General features: G+C 54.7%; 1 protein-coding gene across 7 annotated transcripts in view; it reads left to right on the plus strand.

Annotated features, from left to right (window-relative positions):
* Window positions 1–23,056, plus strand: part of NBEAL2 (neurobeachin like 2) — a 180,599-nt gene that overhangs the window by 99,269 nt on the left and 58,274 nt on the right. For 6 of the 7 annotated variants that reach the window (XM_075126070.1, XM_075126069.1, XM_075126074.1 and 3 more), the window contains 6 exons: window positions 5,693–5,778; window positions 7,447–7,753; window positions 8,515–8,621; window positions 12,613–12,696; window positions 18,115–18,198; window positions 19,865–19,963. In XM_075126070.1, coding sequence (XP_074982171.1) covers window positions 5,693–5,778; window positions 7,447–7,753; window positions 8,515–8,621; window positions 12,613–12,696; window positions 18,115–18,198; window positions 19,865–19,963 — 767 coding nt within the window. The remainder of the gene's footprint in view (window positions 1–5,692; window positions 5,779–7,446; window positions 7,754–8,514; window positions 8,622–12,612; window positions 12,697–18,114; window positions 18,199–19,864; window positions 19,964–23,056) is intronic. The other variant, XM_075126075.1, reaches the window with a different exon arrangement.

The raw sequence follows: 23,056 nt of genomic DNA on the forward strand, positions 1-23,056 counted from the left end.
GGGCACAAGTAAAGTCGGGGTTCCTGGCCTGTGGTGCTTACAGTCTGAATTAGCCCACACGTGCAGGAGAGGACTGAGTGGCGGGGGGCAGAAATCAACACCAGGATGTTAGCGCTGTTTTTAGAAGAGGCAGCTATTCCTATGGGGGCAGGAGCCCGTTTGCGTGGATTGATTGGACATTACTCATTGGCTGCTTGGGTTTTTAATATTCTCTGTCGCAAGCTGGGGATTTATCCTCGCTGGTGCTCTCTCCTTCGCATGCTAATGGGTTTGCTCTGTGCACCACCAAGCGATCTCCCGTGCAGCAGGGAGACCATAGACTCCAGATGTTTCAGTGTAGTGCCCCTAATGCTTTATTTACCATTATCCATTGATCACACGGTACTGGAGTATTGGATACTTCTAGAGAGGGAACGGCAAACTTCCTTTTTCCTCCAGTATCTCAGCCCCTGTTTGGTGTACTCTGTAAAGGGGTGACATTGTATCCACTCCAAGAGCCCCTGCCAGGCGCCTGATGCCAGGTTGGTGTCTCTTAGGCAGGAGGGTACCTCGCTGGATGGACCCTTCTTAAGGCTACACACACACAGAGGCACTTAATTTACACATCTGAGTTAGTGCCTCTGAGCTGCGAGACTGCAGGGTTGTGGCTAGAGAACTTGCATCTGACTGCTGGGGGAAGCTAATCAATAGCCCCTTTCTAGTCATAACAGGGCAGAAAAAGCCCCTAAAACTACGCAGGGAGTTTTTCTTTGACCACATGGTGTAAATCCCCTTGCCCAGTTATTTTTAGGAGGGAAAAAAGCTCTTTGCATCTGGGCTGATTTCTCACATAGCACGTTCTGTCCCAGTGCCTACTGGGAGTGAAGGCCGTAAGCACTGCGCATCTGCAAGATTGGGGCCCTTTGCAGCACTGTTAAAATCCCACCCTGTCCCACAAAGAATCGGGGGGCACCAGGGAAACCTCCCCTGAGCCCCACGTCCAGCAGCCCTACTAGATAATGAGCTTTCATGCACACGCTGTGCCCGGGGACAAGCGTCTCCAGACGAGTCTTCTCGTGGAATTAATTGGCAGAATTTCCTTTGGGGGAAACCCATTTCTGGGCAGTGAAGCCTCATGGGGTTTTCAGTGGCTGGTGTTTGTATCGATGCAGGTAGCTGGGCTTCTGACCATGTGCCTGCTGGTATCTTCTCCAATCTGTCTCTTTTTTCCTTCCCTTTTCCGTAGCCTCCTCCCTTCTGCCGTCAACCCACATACCTGACTCATAACCTCTCTTCTCTCGTCCATGCTCTTCCCCTTCTCAGCATCCATCCTGCTGCTTGCCTGGGGTGCTGAATGGGGAGCTGGGTTCTCGTCCCAGATTGCTGTGTGGCGCTGGGGGGGGGGGGCGGGGGCGCGGGGCGCGTCTCCATGTGCCTTGGCTTTCTCGGCTGTAAAACGGGGATAGTGCTAGTTAGCCCCTGTCAAGGTTTCTTCCCCCCTCTGATCTCTAGGGTACAGATGTGGGGACTTGCATTAAAAACCCCCCAAACTTATTTTTACCAGCTTAGGTTAAAACTTCCCCAAGGTACAAACTATTTTACCTTTTGTCCCTGGACTTTATTGCTGCCACCACCAAGTGTCTAACAAATATAACAGGGAAAGAGCCCGCTTGGAAACTTCTTTCCTCCCAAAATCCCCCCAAGCCCTACACCCCCTTTCCTGGGGAAGGCTTGATAAAAATCCTCACCAATTTGTACAGGTGAACACAGACCCAAACCCTTGGATCTTAAGAACAATGAGAAAGCATTCAGGTTCTTAAAAGAATAATTTTAATTGAAGAAAAAGTAAAAGAATCACCTCTGTAAAATCAGGAGGGTAAATACCTTACAGGGTAATCAGATTCAAAACATAGAGAATCCCTCTAGGCAAAACCTTAAGTTACAAAAAGACACAAAAACTGGAATATACATTCCATTCAGCACAGCTTATTTTATCAGCCATTTAAACAAAACAGAATCTAACGCGTATCTAGCTAGATTGCTCACTGATTTTTTTACAGGAGTTCTGACCTGCATTCCTGCTCTGGTCCTGGCAAAAGACAACACACAGACAGAGAGAACCCTTTGTTTCCCCCCCCCCCCCCCCCGCCTCCAGCTTTGAAAGTATCTTGTCTCCTCATTGGTCATTTTGGTCAGGTGCCAGAGAGGTTATCCTTGCTTCTTAACCCATTACAGGTGAAAGGGTTTTTCTTCTGGCCAGGAGGGATTTAAAGGTGGTTACCCTTCCCTTTTATATTTATGACAGCCTCCCTTTGTAAAGGGCTTTGACATCTATGATGAAAAATGCTGAGATCTCAGGTACGCTCCTTGCTGTCCTTAAAGGGAAATGGTCAGCTCAGACTTGGCCCCAAATGTAGGTCTTGTAAAAGCAGCGTTTAATCATAGAACCATAGGGACTGGAAGGGTCATCTACTCTAACCCCCTGCCAAGATGCAGGATTTGTTGGATCTAAACTACCCAAGACAGATGCTTCTACAGCCTCTAAAGTGCTTGGAAATCCTCCAAAAAATGGAGGTAGAGAAGGCCAAAGCTTGGCATTAAAATCCTATAGCCAGGGCAGGCCAGAGAACATCCCCGTCAAGGATTCCTGCACCATATCCTGGCCCCAAACCCCGTAATAACACTGCGCTAAGCTATGCTGTGCTAGTCTCCTCCAAGTGAAACAGCAATCCCAGCTGGATGCCCAATTACCAGCTCCCTGAACCACGCGTGTGGCATGCAGAGATGCTAACGCCACAGACGTTTAATGCTGAAGAGATGTTTCCATGAGGTTTTTTTAAAACTTCCATTGGAAAGGGCTTTATTTAAGAAAACACCCATCTAAACCCCATCCAGGTCTTTCCTGCCCAAATAAGTTTGCTTTGGAGGGGTAGCACATGAGACCCAGAGTGTGAAACTGACTAGCAACAGAAGTGAAATTGACCGGTCCCTTTGCCTCTGAAATGCAGAGATTAAACAGTGTAAAGCCACTGTTCTTTCCTTCTTACCTACCCAGGATAATGGTACTTGTAATCCAGGTGAGTGAGTGAGTGTTTCTAGCCAGACCGTGATCCTCCTAGCTCAATCAGTAGGTAATGCCAGCAGGAAGTTGTCAAGGGAAGATGTGAGGAATGATTACCTGACTTGGAGAAAGAAGCTCCAGATACAGCAAAAGGGGTGACTCACAGGAGGCGTCTTTCCTGCTCTCGAATCTCGGTGCATTGCATCTGTGTTGGGTTGGATGGCTTTTAATCCATCTGTTATGCTGTTTCTCCTTTCTGCCTTGGCTTGGTACTGTTTTCCCCAGTGGAGTGTGGAACACACGCTCTGCAAAGCTTCGTGCGATGTTCTGCACAAACCCTGCTTTGCAAAGGTTGTGTGATGTGTCCTTGGTCTTTTGTATTTTGTGTGTGTTCAGCATTGCGCGTAATGGGCCTCTGATCCTGGGTGGGCAATATCCAGGGGATTTGGTAACTCAAACAGGAACGATAAAGCAACCAATATTAACTACATACACTTACCATGCTCAGTATACCTCATAACTGTGCTGGGGGCAGGGTTAAGTGACTTGCCCAGAGGTACATGGGGGAGTCTGTGGCAGAGCTGGGAATTGAATTTGCCTTTCGAGTCTCCCTCCAGTGCCTGAGCCATGAGGCCTCTGATGCTACCACTAGGAGGGAAACTATTGGCAAGGAAGTAGAACTATTGGCAAGTCTTGTAGATGCAGGTTGTGACAAACCCGGCTTTTGGGCCTGCCTTTCTGCGCAGAGGCCCTATTGTGGGGGAGAGGGGAGATGAGTTGTGAGCTAACAGCCCGTCACCTTTGTGTCCCGCAAGGAGAGCGTTGAAACGTGGCGTCCTGTGAAGCGAGTTTGCACCGACTCCCTTAGTGGGAGCGCCTGGGTCAGACCTTGTGTGTCCGGTCAGAGACCGGCGGCCGAGAGCTCCGCGGGTGCCGGGGGGAACGGGAGGGCTTGGCCTCTGTTTCGTGCATCGCTCTGGGCCTGCTGGGACTTGGAGCGGTTTTGAGGTCCCTGGGAGAGGCCGGGCTGGGGACTGGACATGCTCCAAGGACTAGAGATCAGGGTCATGTGCCATTGGTCTCGTCCCCACCTCCCCCAGCAGTCGCCGTGCCCCTCGCTAGGAGGGAAATGCTGCGCTCACCTCCCGGCTCGGCAGGAGAAGGAACCCGACCCTCTTTGGCTTGACACGTGAACGTCATGCTAGCCCAAGGCACCGAGCTGGCAGCACTGGCTGGATGCAGGGAAGGCTTCCCCCCACGCTGCCTCAGCCTGACCTGCGGGGTTGTGGGAAGGAGTCTTCTGGCCTCATCAGTTCCTGGCTTCTCCACTGAATCTGCCAACAAGGGGCAGCTGATGGAGGTGGCAGCATAAGTGCTGGCCTGGGACGCACGAGGTGGCTGTTTGGGGCAGTGGAACCCCATAAGGGGTGGCCAGGTTGGGAATGGAACCAGGTGTGGGCAGAGCCAGACCAGAGGAGGGGAATGTTCCCCTCTCCGACCGCCCGCCTCTGCAGGGAAGGGTCCCCGCACCGGCTTCGCGCAACGGCCTGCTTCCAGGCGGTCCAGGGCCCTGAGTGTTTTACTGGTGCTGGCTGGGCAGTCCCTGGCCCGGTCCGCCCTTAGTAGCCCTTGGCGTGAGCCCTGAGGGGCTCAGGAGCGGGTCGCTCGTCTGTTTATATCCTCCCGGGGTCTTGCCTGTAGGAAACTGGGTTTGGGCTTCCTGGAGGCGAGATGCTGCCTCCCAGAGTAGCTACACCGTGAGCGCTCTCCCTGCACGCATGCCCCGAGTGCCTGTGAAGCTCTGTTTGATCCGCGCGCTCTGGGCTGGGTTTGACGCCGGGAGGGTTTCGCCGTTGGGCACCCGTTAGAATGAGAGAATTCCCCACCCCTCTGTCCCTCAACATCCCTATCACAGCAGGACCGAGGGAGCATTCCCACCCAACAGCCGTACAGCTCTGATCTGGGGAGGGCGTTAGCTAATGTAGCCCCTCTCCCCCCCTGCATGGGCCGGGCTCCCTCCCATGTGTTCCCAAAGGTCGATTTAAATAAGAGCGTGTTTGCCCTTCGGTAGCATCTTCCAGCCAAGGAGCAGGGGGTGAGCTTTCCAAATAGTGAGTGAAGAGCTGAGGGGAAAGCTGTGTCAGCCTCCTCTTACAGATGGGGAAACTGAGGCTCAGAAAATTCTAGTCCAAGGCCACGCGGTGAGTCAGTGGCAAAAATGGAAATGGGACTCAAATCCTTGGTCTCCCAAGGACCACTAGCGCCCCATCCTAGCTGGCATGGGCTGCTTCACCTCTGGAGACACGGAGGTGATCTGAGTGTGCCCTAAATTACTATTTATGATGTGTAGTGTGGTAACGCCTAGAGGGGCAACCCAAATGAGGGCCGTGTTGTGCCAGGCGCTGAACACACACCCAGTGAGAGCCAGTCCCTCTCCCATAGAGCTCACAGTCTAAATAGACACTGCAGAGAAAGGAAGCCGTGTCATCATGGCTTTACTGATGGGGAAACTGAGGCACCAACTGACAAAGATTCTGATACAAATCCCCAGGAAGTCTTTCCATTGATTTCAGCAGGCATTGAATAAGCCCCACCCCCCAGAGATAGGTGCTTAGTCTCCGGCTGACAGGCTAAACTTCTCGCCCTCTGCAGGGAGCTTCCAGGATGAAGGGCAGCTTCCTGAGGCTCTCCAGCTGCGACTTATCCACCTCTTTGGAGCCATTATCTCTGGAGCCAAGGTAACTCGTCCCTAGCCCTTGTGGTCCCCTCCTTCCTGAAAGCCAAGCTCTGCTCCTGGGGAGGGAGAGGTGGGCGGGGAAGCGGGCGTGGCCATGTCTGATAACAAAGCATGGGGATTCCACACCCCTTCCCAGAGATCTTTAAGGACAGGGGGGCCGAACACCTGCCGGGGATGGTGTAGGTTTTTTGTGGTCCTGCCTCAGGGTGCGGGGGCTGGACTAGGCGACCTCTCAAGGTCTCTTCCAGCCCCACATTTCTAGGACATAAAAGCAAACTGCTTGGATCCCTTCTGCATTTGTCTCCTGTTGTATGCTCACCCCCACTTGCCGCCCCCCACCTGGTGGGATGTTCTTTGTGAGCAGGGGAGGTGCAATGTGCAGCTGGCTGCATTCGGCTGGCCTGAAAGCCCCACAGGAGCCAGTGCTGCCTTTAAATGTCCCTTGTGTTGTTTTAGGGGGAAAATACTTCTATGGCAGCAGCCCTTACGGGCCCCAGCAAAATCGGGGCCCATTGTGCTAGGTGCTGCGTGCACATATAGAGAGTCCCTGCCCGGATATGGTCACAGGTCAGCCAGGCAAGATGGAGGGAGGGAGAGGATGTTATCCTCATTTTACAGGTGCGGGGCTCAGGCCCCGAGAGACTGTGACACTGATACTTAGCCACCTGGAGGCAGTGTGGCTCAATGGATAAGGGCCCTAGATTGGGAATCAGGAGACCTGGTTCGTATTCCCAGCTCTGCCCCAGACCCGCTGTGCGACCTTGGGCCCGTCACGTTCTCTCCCTGTGCCTCAGTTTCCCTGTCCATAAAATGGGGATAATGATACCGATCCTCCTGTGTGATCTAGGGATGAAAAATGCAATATGTCATGTCAACACACTTGCCCCTGATGGGCATTCGGAATCCTGCCTTTGCCGAGCGTAGGGCTGAAAACAAGCGTTCCCGGTGTCTGGCCTCACTTCACCCTGCGGGGCCCCGTGGGTCTGGATCTCTCGTCCCATCCACCACATCTTTATTACTGGTGGGGAGGGTGATGCGGGAAGAGATGAGAGCACTGCTTGGATTTGGGTCCTGGGAGGAGCCTATGGCAGCTCCTGGTGCTTTAGGAATACAAGATGGGGGAGGTACGGATTGTGGGGCACAGGTTGTCTGAGACGGATTTGCAGTGGGTGCACTCCAGATATTGCAGCTACCTTCCTTCAGTCTTCCTATCGTCCTCCTGTTCTCTCCTTTTCTTCCCCATCCCCATCACTCTGCTTTCCTCCCTGTAGGCTGCAGCCAGTAGAGGGCGACGTGATCCCATGGTTTTTTACCCTGACTGCGTTACTGCCCTCTACTGGATAGCATTTGCAGGACAGACCCAAGCCTTGAGCGTTAGACAGATGAGCCCCAGTCCCATGTGGTCGGACACTCTTGCGGGAAGCTAGATTGTGCTTGCAGAGGGTGAGTCTATGGCACCTGCTTAAGCCCAGATTCCCAACCCCTTGTGCGTGAATCGCGCAGCCCGTGAGCCTGCTGAGCGCGGTGTGCGTGCGTTTCTGCGCAAGGCCCAGCGTGCTGGAGCGATCCCCACCGTGGGTCTGAGAATCTGGGCTCAAGCCCCTGGCCGCGTCTGGTCTGGGCTTGGTTTCCTGGGGCGCCATCTAACGGGGCTGCTTGGTTCCGACAGCAAAACGCCCTGCAGGTGATCACGCCGGCCTCCGTTGAGGCCCTCATGCTGGTGCTCAGACAGTGGTGCTCCCCACGGAATGGAGACACCAAGGACCCCAAGCTGCTGCAGCTGACCTTGAAGAGCCTGGTGGGAATGATTCACATCCTGCACGCCAGCAGCCCGGGCCAGCGCAAGGTGGAGATCAGGACCATCTTGGACAGCTACTTCAAGGTCCTCAACTCAGACCAGCCCATGGCCTCTCTGAAAGGCTCTCCGGCCACTCGCTGGGAGGAGGGGATGATTGCTCTCAGGGTGAACATGCTGGGTAGGTAGCTCTGGGAGGAGCTGGGCCTGGAGTTCAGGGGGTGGGGAGGTGGACAGGGCTCTGGGGTGGCGAGTTTTTCCCGCACAAGATGGGTACGGTTCCCTGACCGTGCACCACGCGGATGGGAGCCGCTAGGGTAGTGGAATGAGATGAGGCTGTCCCTGGGGTTAGTCCCGTAGTCTCTAGCAGGGTGATGCAGGCTGCTCTGTTTCCCAGGGCACCAGGGCAGTGTGGCTCGGCCGCTGCTGGGAGGGCTAGTGAAGACCGGACATGGCTATCCACCGGGTGTTAACCACCCTGGCTAGCCCTGCCAGAGGAGGGCTCAACTACGTGTCGTCTCTTCTTCACCTGCTGTTATGCTGGGCTCAGCACCAGCTCGCGTGCCCCTGGTGCTGACCGAGGCAATGCTGCCTGACGTAGGCAAGGCCTAGCCGTTCATCTGGCCTCTTAAAGTGACTGCCTCTCTCCATTGGGCACCTCTCTGGGAGGAGAGGACGATCTCCGTACCCTGCTAGAAATTAGGCACCTGCCACTTCCCAAATTCCCTTTTGTCCCCCCAGGAGCTCTGGGGGTGGGTCGTGTGCAGCCTGCTAACCCAGCTATTGGGAGTGCTAGATAGTCCCAGCCTCCCGGGTGTCACTTGCATGGCCCTTGGGCCTTACTTCTGCTCCTCTCCCCACGAGTCTGCCATGGAGCGAGGCTCAGACGCTGCTCCCCTATCGGCTTGTGTTGATGGATGACTCTCTTCCTCTCGCCTTCAGATGCAATTCCGGAAATGCTGAATTGTGGCGACCGGCCAGTCCTGCAAGCCATGTTCCTCAGCAACAACTGCTTCGAACACATCATCCGGCTGATCCAGAACAGCAAGGTACGCTCCCCGGCACTCTCGGGTCGCAGGCGGCAGGGGAGGGACCTCTCCGAGTGTCCCCCTACCTGGAAAAACCTGAATCGGGTCCTTAAGCTTCAGGGCTGGTCTCAGCAAGGAGACTTGTTCTAATACCGGGCAGGTAGAAGTAACGGAATGAGCCAGGCACTCTGCGGGAACTTGAGCTGTTGACTTTGGGTTGCTCTCGTCCCCCAGAAGCCATTAACCGTCTCTTGAGTCAGACCCCCCACCCCCACCCACCCCCGAAGATCCAGGTCTGTCATGCTGTAGTACAGTAGATCAGCCAGCTAATGACGAGGAAGCGGAGAGGCCGTTGTTCTGGATTGTGTGCCCTCTCCAAGAGGAGTCCGTAATTCCTGTGTTACACGTCCACCCGGACCCACTCTGCGTGTATGTTGAAGCCTCAGCTTCACCCTAGATCTGCGTTTTGTCATTCGGCAGCATGCTGTGTGGGGCAGAGACTGTTTTCCTAGGCGTGTGCACCACTTAGCATCCTGAGAGGCTACCACAACACACGGGTCCTCACCATTCTTGGGGTGCAAGCATTGTTCCTCTTACACTAAGGTCCTGGCCACCAGTGCACAGTCAAGATTCCAGTCCGCTTTTCCCAGGAGTAGGACTGTCAACCCTGCTGCCCTGGCCAAATTCCAAGTCCAGGGAGAACACGCAGGCCTGGCTTTGGCCCGGCGCGTGTTCGTTCTGCCTGGAAAACCCCTTAAATCCTCACTTGTACACAAAAGGAAGATTTACAGCCATTCATAACAAACCGAAAGCCGGACCCTGCTGGAATCTTGCTCTCCCTCTCGCCCATGTGTTATTTTTAACTTCGGTTTAAACAAACCAGGTGCGGGTTGGCTGGAATTTTCCCATTTATAGCATTGACCAGAGTGGTGGCTCGGAACACGCACTGTTCACACGTGTGTGCCCCCTGCCCATGTTTGGCATTGAGAGCGCATCTCTGCTCCCTCTCTTCAAAAACAGGCGCTCTTCGTTCAGCAGCTTCAACCAACAAGGTGCCGCTCGGGCCAGTCCTGAATCTCAGTGACCACCAGTGGTTGCTGTTGCAAACGCTTGCTGCTGAAGAGAGGATGTCTTTTCCCTAGGAGAGGCTGCAATTGGCCATGGTACCAAGTAGATTCCTAGATCTACAAGAAGCTACACCTGAAGCTGCTTCTGTGGCAAATGCGAGGGTGCCTTGCAACAGGCGAAGATGTGCGGGTGAACGTGGCTTGGAATTGGGCGGGGGAAGACAGGCAGGCACTCAAATACATTGAGGAGTAGCTGCAGCACTCTCTTAATCAGCACTTCTTCCGTTATTAAAATCCAGGCCGTCGGGGGGGCATTCTGAGCCCTTCGCAGCCCTGGCCGGGCTTTCGTCCGTTCTGAATGTTTCCAAACTTACGCTCCCAGCCCCGGGAGCCCATCTGTCAGAACGTCGCTCGTGCCGATGAGCGCCGCAGCCCTGGATCTTGGCCACTGGTGGTGGAGAGCTAACGGATTAGCGCGGGGGGGCGATTGTTTGGCAGGTCCAGAGCCATTCACCTTATTGAAGAGGGTGCTTGGAGCTGTATGTTTTGTGATGGGCTTCATACACAGTAATCAGCCCTTGGCAGGGGGATAGATGGTGGCATAACCCTGCTCTAGGGGTCTTGGTGGGGGCAGGGTGAGGCAGAGAGGGGGAGTGACTTGTCGGAGGCCACGGAGGCAGCCTGCAATAGAGGAAGGATGCGAACTCAGGACTTCTTGACTCCCGGTGCTGTGATCGGGTCCCGCCTCTCTCATTTGTGCCCTCCAGGTGTCCCTTTGTCCCAGCACGGCTGGAATAGCGCGCGTGTTACACGACCTCTTTGGCACGGGCTCATGTGTCTGCAGCAGCCGCCACCTTGTCTTGGGCGTGCTCGGAGTATCTGCCAGGGTGCTATCGGCCTGCAGGCCGGTGATAGGCAGTGGAGGTGTTTAGAAGAGCCCTGAACGCAGCCAGCTAGGAGGACTCTCCGAAGGACGAGCAGCCCCGTGCTGGCTGTGGCTCAGAGCTCCCGACCAGACTCTTTCAAAGAATCAAGTGCAATTAGATGGTGCTCTGCTCCCTGCTGCTCCTTGCTCCCCCAGGCCCGCGGGATCAATCTTCAGGGACGCTAACAAGATTTTCCCACCTCTCTCCGTCATCTGTTGTCATCTCCAGCTGCGGCCGTTGCCGGGGAAATTGCAGCCCAGTCTTGTCCTCGGCAGAACTGCCGCTGAGCGAGGAGCTGTTGGCTACTCTCTGTCCGAAGCAGGCTGCTGCTGGGAGACATGGGAGCAGGGGAGGGTAACTTATACCAGACAACTTTTACCATGGGCTTTTTCAAAGCAAGGAGCAGGCTACTCTCCAGTGCTCCTGGGGGGCTCAGTGCCGCTCAGTCGTGACTCCGGTGGCCAAGGGAGGAAAGCAGGACGGCAACGTGAGGTGTTGGTCCACGTATCCTTGTCCTTCCTCTCCAATCCCATCTGCCCCCAGCTCTACCTAGCAACTCACGGACTGGCTGCGTCACTTTGACTCCAGATTGCTTTCGGGACCGTTATATGGGTGCCCTAGCAGGCGACCCAAGTCCCCATTTGTGCTGAGCAGCCTCCTGTAACTGTCTCCCTTTGATCTTCCCTCCGCAGATCCCTACATGATTCCTCCTCCCCTCTTGCTCTCCGGGGTTCCCCGATCTTCCCTTCCCAGTAACGCACTGCTGCCCCCTCAGCGTGCCAGCCCCAGAACCCAGTGCCTCTGCATTCATCTGCTGTTAGGCCATGCAGGGGGAAGTTTCCTTCAGAGGCTTTGCTGCCTTGCTACAAACAGTGATGCATCATCTTTCCCCTGCTGGCTTCAGAGCTCAGTTACGCTGATTGCAGTGGAACGGTTCTGGCACTGTGCTGGTGTCACCGTGGAGAGAAGAACCTCACTGCTGATAGTTCGGAGAAGGGCCTGTTTTTCCTGGGTCCTGATCTTTGCTCCCCAGATGAGACCATCTTTCCTTCCTCTGTCCCCCAAAAGCTAGGACAGAGACCGAGCCCTGGAACCTGGCACACAGCAAGACTCATTTTGAGACTCATTTTTTTTACAAGGCATTCCGATTCCTCTGATCCTCGCTGGTTTCTGCCCAGCCTTACCATACTGGAAGAACCAGAGAAGACAGTGACAATCCGGTTCTTGAAAGCAAATTGACTCAGGCTGGTCGATGGGGCCAGACTGACGCTCTAAATTGGGGAGCCCTGTATTATCCCCGTGGCCAAGACTGGAAGAGTTCGGGCTTCCCCACGCACATGCTGCCCCATCCATATTCCTTGTCTCTGGTCTGCGCCATAGAGGCTGCCGGTGGTGGTCTCTGTGGTGTGCATGGCAGCTCAGTAGGAGCTGGATTCAGAGTCCCCCCCGAACTCACTTCAGAGATGCCACTGAACTGCTGACAGCAGGGGTTACTGAGTCGCTACTTACCCGGGAGACCTTTGGGTCAGTGACCTGGAGGGGAAAGCTCCATTGCTGGTTCCCAGGAGCAATTTCCACCAGGCTGTTTTACAATCCTCCCACAGCATTAAGATTTCAGGATCTGCCTTGTTGCCCCCCACCCCCAGCCAGGCTCTACCCTGCCATTTGAAGTTAGTGCACAGGAGAAATGCCAGCTGCTCTGATGGTGCAGAGACGAGACTTCACAAACCATATGTCAGAGGCAGGCTGCAGACCAGAATTCAGAACCTGATCCAGGGCCCGCGGGGGACAGTGTCTTTCCCCCGGGCACTACCCCTGCACCCTCTGGCTCTGGGGGGGCGCCCAGGTTGGAGCTGTGTCCCAGCGATGATGCAGCGTCCCAGCGATGATGCAGCGGAGTTGAAAGCCCAGCTGGTTACTCCTGCACTCCTAGGTGTGCCTGTCCATTGTGTGCTTAACCCTCTCTCTCTCTCTCTCCTCCTTGGCTGACGTAAGCTTTTCTGACCCCCTTTTCGACAGCTCTACGTGAGCGGGGCACGTAAAGCAGATGAGACGGGGAGCGAGCTCGCCGCACGCTTATTGACCGAGAGCGATGTCCAGAAGGTATTGCACGTCACTGGTGGCGGCCAGAGCAACGCTCAGGCTGTGGCTGCTTTCGTTAATTTATTTTCCGCTGCAACAAACCGGGTGATGTCAGCAGCGCCGTCAAACCCAGGAGGGGGGAGGGGAAGGGGACACTTTTGCCCGTGGCTCTGAGCCCAGCTATCAGGCAAGTTCACCCTGCACCATCCAGCTAGAGGTGAGAAGGAAAATAGGACCTGAGCCGGCCCAGTGCCTGTTGGCTTGGGTGGGGATTGCGCATCCAGAATGAAGGGTGAGATTTTATCTTTGCTTGGTGCTTTCTGTCCCCAAGGGTTTGGCACTGATGGGGAAACTGAGGTGCAGCCCCAGGGGCTGGCAATGGAGTGAAGTGGGTGCCTGGCAGGCCCCTGTCTAAACCATACAACCTCGCCCTTCACCCGCCCCGCTAAAATTAATTTTGCCTGCACACAGACCGGGACTAGATCTCTGAGCAGAGCCAACAGTTATGGATGCACTCCATCCATAGTACTGTAGTGCCTCCCAACAGGCCTAGGAGCGAGACAGACAGGCCGGTATTCTCCTCCCCTCTTTACAGGTGGGGAAACTGAGGCAGAGTGCTACATGGAGTCCGAGAGTCAGTCATGAAGTTCAAGGCCAGAAGGGCCCCCCACATCATCTGCTCTGGCCTCTAGCGTGACACGGGCCACTCCCATCAGCACACCCAACCAAAACTGAAATGAGACCGAAGTAGCACAGCCCGCAGGAGACTAGACTATGATGGGCCACAAGCATAGACTATTGGGGACCAAGGTGCACTAGTGCCCGATGCCCCTGCAAAGGCAGAGATACCCAGAGAACCCTAGTAAGTGCCCGGCAATCCATCCTTCCCCAAGGTCACTGCCAGTCTGAGCTGAACTGAACCCAGATCTCCTGGGTCCCAGTCCAGTGACTTCCCCGCCAGGCCATCCTGTCCCCTCCCCATCCTGCCAGCCCTTCAGTGCCTGCTTTGGGAGCCAGGGTGGATTTTAAGTCATGATGGCAAAGCACGACTGGCCCCTGCCGTAGTCTTGTGCCCAAGGAAGGTCTCCTGTACCCCACGGCTAGGTGAGGAAATAACCCAGCCACCTCACCTCGCCGATGGCTTTGCAAGGCTCTTTGAACCCGCTCTTGGCTTCCTTCGCGGGTGTAATAGCATAGGAAAGGGGCTGGGGTGCCCCAGAGCCTGGGGAAAGGGAGCAGCAGACGCGTTCCAAGGGGCATCACTTTGGAGCAGTTACTTACCCTGCTGTCTTCCCCTGTCTCTTTTTAAAACAGAAGATGGATTCAGAGGCTAAAATATGGGGTCGGGGGGGGGGGGGGGGGATGATCCACCATTCCATTTGGACGTCCCTGGCGCTGACATCCCTGGTTTGTGCAAGGTGATGGCACTTTGGGAATGAGCCTGCATCAATCACGTGTGTGTGTGTGCGTGTCGAGCTAGTCTCACGTCCGTCGCTCTGAATACGTCCTGGCTCGCCTGCAGGGGTGGGGAGGGGGGATAGCTCGGTCTCCCGTTGGATCCAAGAGAGCCGTCCAGCGAGGGCTCGCTGTTACATGCTTCTCAGCCTTCCAGGCGCGTGGCAACTGGGGCGCAGGAGGGCAGGCTTCATGGAGGCTTAGAAAGGGAATATCTGAAGTAACCAAAGCCCATCAGGTTGCCGGCCGTCAAGCCTGCAACCCTGGTGCCCTCCTGGGAGTAGATTTGCAAGCGGTGTTGTCAGGAAGGCTGGGCCCAGACCTGTAAGGTGCCAAGCGTCCACGAATCCCACCGATTTCCATGGGGGTGGACGGGCGTGCAGCGCTGTCATGAGAGGCGCAAAGGACCCAGCAGGATCCGGCCCGTAAAATCCACCTTTGTATTGAATACGCCCCGTCCAAATGTTATGTCGAATTGAACGTCTTCTAAAATGGACCAACCTGTAGTGAGGTCCATCCTTCCTCCCCTCGAAACCCAGACACTTGGGGCACCGCAGTTCAGGAGAAACCATCCAGAGCATGCGCCAGATCCTCAGCTGGTGTGAACAGGCATCGCTCCATTGAAATCAGTGTAGCGCTGGCAGTTAATGCCAGTTGCACCTAGGTGTCTTGGGTTGCTCCCCCAGTGGGGCTATTGAGTGATTGGGCGGGGGTTGTCTCTGTCCCCTCCTAGTTCTAAGGGCCCCCTTGCGTAAATGGGCTGGAGTAATTCTCCTGCAGCCTGTGCTTATAAATGGCGTCTTCCCCACCCACCCCACACACACACTCTCACGCTTCCTGGCCTTGTTCCTGATTCGAGATTTGACATGTATTTTTTTTTTGTTGTTGTTTAGCAGTAGATGGAGTCTCCCCCCACCCCCTCGGTGGGAGTCTCTGACCTGTGTTTCCATTTTCCCCTTCCTTATCAGCTTGGTAGCTAGGGAACCAAGGGAGGTTTTCAGAAGCTGGGGGCTGGGCCTAGGCAGACAGGCGCTTCTGGCTTTGAATTTGAGCGGCAACTTCCGGGAGAAGCCACTTAGACTGTCCTTCCCGCGGAAGGGAGCAAAGATAATCTCCTAACAAAGGAAGGCAGGCCTGGCCAGATGGAACAGCTGAGAGGTATTAACAGCTGGTGGCTCACAATACAATTTAATTACAGAAAACCAAGAGAGCCGTAAAATGTTCCCTCTCCCTTCCGGGCTCCTTGCTGGCATCTGCGGGAAAGCTTGTCGTTTGGTTTTATACTTCTCCCATGTTTGCAACATGCATGCGCATCTTGGGAGAAGGTTTTGTGGCTTTCCCCAGGCTGAGGGCTCCGGGGGAGGGTGGATGGGGCCAGAGAAACCCTTGCTGAGTTGGTACAGCTCAACCGAAAAGGAGTTCTCTGAGGCTAGCCCTCTCTCTCCTCCACCTTCGCGTGCTTCTGGGACGGGGTGGGAACAATCCCTAACCAGCTGGCCTGGGGACCTCTTGCTCTGTTTATGCCACTGGTCCTCTGGGCCGCTGGAGGTCTGCAGAACCCTCCTTGGGAGTGAGCTGAGCAAAAGTGTTTGAGACCCTGAAGGGGGGCCTGTGGGGGAGTGACCCAGGTCGGATGAACAGGCCAGGGGAACCCCGCACTGATTCACTTGATCAGCGTCTCCTGGTTTGAGTGGGATCTTGTCTTTGTTTCAGACCCTTCCCGTCACCAGCTCCTTCCCTCCAAGCCCTGCATTCCCCTGAGCGAAGCTGCCTCCAGCTGCCGTGGCTTGGTGGCCCCACAGTACTACTTCCTGCATTGTTCGGTAGTGGCGCTTTGGCAACCCAGCCTCGGTTTGCATGCAAGGCATGACAGGTCCCCTTTCCATTGCATCTCCTAGGAGGGAGGGTCCCTTACGGCTCTGAGGTGTGGGACAGCCGTAGTCACTCCATGTAAGCTCTGCTACTTGGCTGCACCGATCTTTATTTTACAGGTCGCTGGGCGTTGCATCTTGAACGGCCCTGGCTATTGCAGGGATAGGAAAAGCCGCCAGTCCAAAAGATTAGACTCCTGGAATTGACCCAGTCTCCCTCTTTCTTACCAGAAATATCCTGTCCCTTCTGGGCAGAAGGGAAAATTAATTGAGGTTCTCCCCACCCTGGTTTGAGCTGGGGTTTTAAAGCCTTGATAAACAAAGGGACACAATGGAGCATTGGGCCGGGAGGCTGAAAGCCGGGGGCATGTCTCAGCATTCGCTGTGGGGTGGCTGTTTTCCACAGGAAGGGTGGGGGCGGGGTCTCAGGGCATGGCGACCCTGCCCCAGATTGTGGAGAAAAGGGAAAGCCGAGCCCAGGACACGGAGGTGGCGTTTGCCCGTTTTGCCCCTCGCTCGCACGTGGAGCCGCATTGCTCCGACAGCTCCCTTCTCAAATGCCCCGGAGGCTCCAGCAGTCCTAGGCCTCGGACCCCGGGGCACAAATCTCCCTTCCGGGGCTGACCTGTGACCTGTGAGCGGTGGCGGTGTTTTCCACGAAGGACCACTCCCCTCCTCAGCTGGCCCATGGCTGGGATCCTGCCCCCACTGAAGTCAAACCCCTGCTCATGGCAGCGGGTGCAGGAAATCTCCGACGTCTGGCTTGTCCTCTTCCGGGGTGGTGTGGCCAATGACAGGAACTACCTGTGGTCCTGGAGGCAGCAGCTTTGTGTACCTCTATCTACCCCTGTTCCTGCTGTCCCCTCTCTGGTTCTGCTGGGCATCATCCAGGGATGCCCTGTGCTCTCTCTGGCAGGGCCCTGCTCCTTCTGTCCTCCAGATGTTTCCTCTTGGTGCTTCTGTGCATCTTTCTCAGACCACACTCCACTGTCTAGCCGCCCCTGTAGGGGAAAAGACCCAACCTGGGAATAGGCCCCTGAATCTCCCCTGCCCCCAAAGGGATCTCAGAATCACAACAGAGCCTGGATTAAAGGCAGGTCCATTCCCTCTTCCTTCCCAGCCCCTACTGGTTAATGGTCTTCCATCGGCCTAGCCCCCTAGGAGCCTTAAACAGCCCCAGGGAGAATGGATTTGCCCTGAGGGGCAAGGCCCGGTTGGACTGAATTTCTTTGCAAGCTAAAGCAGCAGATGAAGGCGGGGGCCCAGAACGACCCCACTACCCTGTGGTCATCTCTTGTACCCGTCAGTTGTCTGCCTTCAAGGAGCGCGTTACCGTGCGGTCCCTAGCGGTGACCTGCAGAGTTTAATATTAAACGGGTGGATCTGAGCCCCACATCTGGAGTCTGGATTCTCCCAAAGTTTGGCGGGGGAGGTGGGGGTTATCTCAAATAAATAGCATGCTCCCCAACCTGCAGCTGTAAATCCTGCCTGCCGAGGAGAGTCTAGTCCCTGGGATTCAGGTGGGGCAGGGGACGTGAGACCCTTCCTTCCTGTAGGTCAGGTACAGCTGTGGCACTGTATGGGTCTCTCTCCTCTCTGATCCTAGGCGTCCTATAGCCCCAGCTCCTTTGGTGGCTCTGGGTAAGTAGGGGTGAAAAGTTTCATCTGCAGAACGAGGATTGTCCCACCTGCCTGTGGCCAGACGGGTTTGCTCAGGGATGAGGCTGAGTGAACTGGTGGTTTCTCCCCATCACCGATGCCATGTAAAGAGAGGAAAAAGCCTGGCAGCTCCCTGTTGGACAGTGAAAGGTTCACGTTCTGACTTCTCTGAGGTGCCAGGTAGCCACAGCTCCTGTGGTTGCTCAGGCTGTCAGCGGCTTAGAGGATCTGAGCTCGGATCTTGCACCGGTACACGAGTGTGCTTGCCAGCCCTGCAGCGACCTGACCCGACTTGAAGCTCTTCTCTGCTCAGAAGCCCCTGGTGTGACTTTGTAGTTCAGGGCTTGACTTGGAGAAGCTGTGAAAACAGGGACGGATTGGCCTGGCAGTCCAGCGGATTTTAATAGGCTGGGGTCGCCACATGATCGTCACTCGCTTTCTCCCTTGTCTTTAGGTGTTCGACAGCAGTTCCGACGCCATCACGGTTCATGCCATCAGAGTGCTCACCTCCATCATGAGCAATTCGCCATCGGCCAAGGTAAGAAGTGGGGAGGCCCAACCCCCTTTGGAGTTCTGCTTGGTTGTGAGGATGCAGTGATGGGGGAGTGCGATGAAACGTGTAGGTGGAAAGGGAGCTAGTTTTGGCAAGTGGATTGTACACACTGGACTAAGACTTGGGAGACCTGAGTTCAAATCCTGGCTTTGCCCCTGGCCTGCTGGGTGATCTTGACCACGTGCTGTCCGTGTTTCTGGGAGTTTGGGTGACTAGTGCTTCAACGGCACTGCACCTGGTAAGAAGCGTCTATAGGATGAGGCCCTAGGACTGGACTTGAGAGCTCAGTGAAGAATCGCCACACGATTCAGTGGGCTCCTAGGCCTTGTCTATACTGGTGGCAGCGTGTAGGGTCCATGTAGCTACACGCCGCAGTGAAACACAGGCTGCGTGCATGCTGCAGTGTGTAGCTACACGGGGGCAGTGAAAGGCTCTGGTGGGGATAGGCAATGGGGAAAGCAGCGGGTAGGCAGCAGGACACTACATTGCTTTAAAAAAAGAAAAGTGTGGATGGGGAGGCACCGTTTGAGAGCATAGCGAATCATGCAGGGTACGTACCCTACGGTTCTGGTGGGTCTAGACTCTACTCACCTAAAGTCATGCTGTTTAGGCTGCACACTCCCCAACATAGCTATATATATGCTCCATGCCACCGGGAGTGTGCCGTGTAGACACACCCTTCTGAGTGGCTTTGAACAAATCCTACCAGGTGGCTGTTTTTTAACTCCCATTCACGGAGTCGGACCTGGGTTTGGTTTGGCTCGGCTCGGCTCAGGTTTGGTTGTATTCAGTGCGTTCGGGTTCAGTTCCGGATCAAGCCACCGAAAAACGGTAACGGTGACCAGTTGGACCAGTTCCAATCAAATTCCAGTCAGCGTGGAAGTGCATTGAAAAAAGCGAGTTGAAACTTAAAACTGAAACTTTTTTTTTTTTTACCATTTATTTTTTTAACTTTACGTGAGTTTCCTGGTGGGTTGTTTTTTTTTTTTTTTCCTTTGCCTGGTCAAATCAACGGGATTATTATTTTTTGTTAGGAACAATTTGAGCAAATTAAAACAGCATCTGCTAATATTTGCTCTTTCATCTTGGGCCTCTGCCGTGAAGGAATAAATCGGAGTTTGGAGCCTGGGCCCTGCCTCAAGTGGGGTGCCTGGAGGGAGGAGCTGCCCCAGGTGGTGGGAGGAGGCTTGAGGCGTTATTTTAACCTTTGGGACCAGAGAGCGGGCCTTTTACATAGCAACGTGTTCTGTGCAGGCAACTCCCCAAGCGTCTCCTCTCCTTCCCTACTCTTGTGGGCTGGTCTACTTCTATTCTCCTTCTCGTCTCATCGTACGGGGGCAAGGCCTTTCTGGGAGTCGGCACAGGGCTGCTGGTTATTTCGTTGTTTAATAATGACAATAAGATCAGTCCTTTTTTTTTTTTTAATATTGATCTTAAAGTACGCAGACCCTTTATTTTAGCTGGTAACCCCAATTTTTTTTTCAGTTCAGGTTCTAGATAGGACAAACGTATGGTTTGTTTGGTTCCAGTTCAAGTAAAAATACCCTTTTGAATGGGTCCCGGTTCCACGCCCTGTCCGTCACCCCTGCCCTGTGCTTGGGTGTACGGGGCCAGGGCATGCACTTAACATGGACACATGTCTTGCTTCCAGGAGGTGTTCAAAGAAAGGATCGGCTACTCCCACTTGTTCGAAGTTTTCAGGAGCCAGAGCCAACCCACCGCCCACCTGCTTGAGGAGCTTCTGAACATGGTAAAGACGGAACTCTGCTGCGGGGCAGCTCATGGCTTCGCAATGCCCGGCCCCAAGCATCCCGTTCCCCAGACGGGATTGGCAGGGCCGGGGATGTTACAACACTGCTGTGTGGCCAGGCCATGGCTAGAGGCTTGAATCTGGTACTACCTCAGCCTGGCCCTTTGCCTCAGCCAGTAGAGGCTGAGGGTTTTAGAGCCAGAGGTCCTGAGTTCAATCCCCGTTGCTGGCGACGCACCCAGGGCTATTGCTAATTGTAGGACTGCTAGAGTCAGGGGGAGGAGGGACACATGGGTTACAGCCCATCTGCTTTCTCACGTGCAGCCCAGTGAAGTAATAAAATGCAGCTGTTCTCCTTCCTTATAGAGCACAGTCCTTTGCTGGTCCCTCTTCACTCCCCAGTACAGTGGTTGTGATTCCTTGGTCTTGACCTTTTATAGTCTCTTTTGCAAGCCCCTTTGGAGCCAGGTGGAAATTGGGCCCATGCGAGGGCAGTGCCATGTTTGCTGACCTGTGGTCTGTTTTGTGCCTTTCCGCTCCGTCCCTGCCTTGTGCGCTAAACCAGCCGGGTGAGTAACTGCAGCTGTGTCCTTGCACTGAAGATCGAGGGCACGATAAGGAATGAAACTCACAACAAACACACCATTGTGTAGTGCATCAGGAATCCTCAGTGCGGATCGCCGCAAGGAAAAGCTCTTTTCCGTGAAGCCACAAGTGCAGGGAGCCCGGCCCCCCAGTGCCATTGAATCAGGCAGCTCCTTCGTTTCCAGCACGCCCTGGAACCAAGGCAGCGTAGGCCAGAACGCATGCCCGTGTGCCTGGGGGCTGTTCTCCGAGCAGGTTTACATGCGTTTGCAGGCCCTGGGCTGGACTCTGCCAGAGGGTATGGCTACATTCGAGCTGCAGGTCCGAGTTCCAGCTCAGACGGACGTACCCGCCCTAGCTTTAATCGAGGTAGTGCGCTAAAGGTAGAAGCGTAGTCCTGGCGGGATGGGCTAGCTGCCCCTAGCATGATCCCGCCTGGGATCCTAGGTATGTATCCTGCCACCCACGCTGCCGCAGCGACACTCGTGTTGTTAGCCTACTAACTCAACAAAAGCCATGCGTGTGTCCGCCCAAGCTGGAACCAACCCGGCCAGCTGCAGAGCCGTAATCTTCCAGCGTCGCACAGGTAGAGATCAAAGGCAGCTAAGAATAGTTATACCCATTAAGGGACCTGGAGCTGCCCCAAGATGGCTGAGGATAGAACCCGTCTCCTGCCTCCTAGCCCCGGGCCATGTCCGTGAGATGGTACTGCTCCCTGCGGCATGAGTAGGGCCCTACCAAATTCACGGCCATGAAAAACCCGTCACGGACTGTGAAAATTGGTCTTTTGTGTGTTTTTACCCTATACAGTACAGATTTCACGGGGGAGGCCAGTGCTTCTCAAATGGGGGGTCCTGACCCAAAAGGGAGTTGCAGGGGGATTGCAAGGTTATTTTAGGGGCATCACAGTATTGCCACCCTGACTTCTGCGCTTCCTTCAGAGCTGGGCGGCCGGAGAGTGGCAGCTGCTGCCTGGGCACCCAGCTCCGAAGGCAGCGTCGCCGCCAGCAGCAGCGCAGAAGTAAGGGTAGCAGAACTGCAAACCCCCCCCCCCCAATAGCCTTGCGGACCCCCCCCCCCAACTCCTTTTTGGGTTAGGACCCACTGTGAAATTTCAGATTTAAACAGTTGAAATCAAGAAATTTTGATTTTTAAAATCCTATGACCGTAAAATGGACTGTGAATTTGGTAGGGCCCTAGACATGCGCAAAGGGCCCCAGTACAATCAAAGGAATACAAATGAGGCGTCTGTTCCACCTGTTAGCTTGTCTCTGGGTGCAGCGAGTCAGGCATAGCCCTTGGCTTTCCCGCTAGAGATCAGGTTAAGGTTTCTCTGCCTTCAAGGGAAGAGACCCGATTACTCTAGGTCCCAGAGGAGGGGGAGCTCGCAGAATGAGTCATTTCCCTTAATTAGCTTGTCAGCTCAAGACAGTTGGAGATGCAAAGGGCAGGAAGAAAGCCTTGCTGGGGGAAGATGCCTTGACAATGATAAGGCAGCAGAGTTCTCGTGTTAGAAACGCGAAAGGTTATTTCTCCATTTGCAAGTTATGGGATGTCTCGGCTGCAGTTTTGATGTCCGTTCAAGCAATGCCATCATCCGCAGCGCTTGGCTTCCTCAAAAGCAGCTGCTTCATCACAGCCCTGAGGACAGAGGAATTAAAGCACGCCAGGGGGTCTGTGGCACTGGGGGATGGGGCATGAAGGGTGACATTAATAAGGATCTAGGTCTGATGGGAACGGACATCCATGGAGCCATTGAGAGCTTTCCGCTTGCAAACCATGAGTGAAGCGGTTTGTGGGGGGCCCCGATCCAGGATTGGGGCCCCTGCGCTATTGCCATGCAAATAATAAATAAATGGACGTAGCTGCCAAGCAGCAAAGCCATTTCTGTGTCTTCAGAAGACTCCAGAGGTGCAATTCTGGGGCATTCACAGCCCCTCGGTCCTGTCATCTGAGCGATGTCATTTCTAGAGGATGCTGGTTTGCGTCTCACCCTTAAGTGCACAGATACATGCTTACAGCCTGGCTTTGTATCCGATCTTCTTACTGACCTGGAGAGAGGCTGCAAATGGACTCTGGGGGTGTCAGCTCCTTTTCCTGGCACCCAGGCCACATGTCTGGGTGTTGCCTTGTCCAGAAGTCTTAACTGGCTGATAAAATATTTCCACACGCAGTGAGTAGGAGGAGGAATTCATCCATAATCGAATTCCCTCTACAGTGCAATGATGCCCCTGGTTGGCTTGGGTGCAGGGACTGAACCAAGGACCTCTGGATCTAAACTCACGGCCTTTTAATGCCTGAGCCAAACTTCCAGTATCAGGGCAGCAGTAGCTAGCTCATAAACCAGCCTCCGGACAGGGGCAAACCACATGCTGAACGTCAGTGACGTGGGTCCTGTGGGCGGAGCAGCTCACCTACCCTGGTGGTGTCTGGGATTGCAAGGTGTTGTTTCCACAGCTGGTGATGAGTTAGGGCTGGTGGGAGCCTCACACCCCTCTCCTCCACTGG

The sequence above is a fragment of the Caretta caretta genome, chromosome 2 (genome assembly GCF_965140235.1).
Source record: "Caretta caretta isolate rCarCar2 chromosome 2, rCarCar1.hap1, whole genome shotgun sequence".
Classification (NCBI taxonomy): Eukaryota; Metazoa; Chordata; order Testudines; family Cheloniidae; genus Caretta; species Caretta caretta.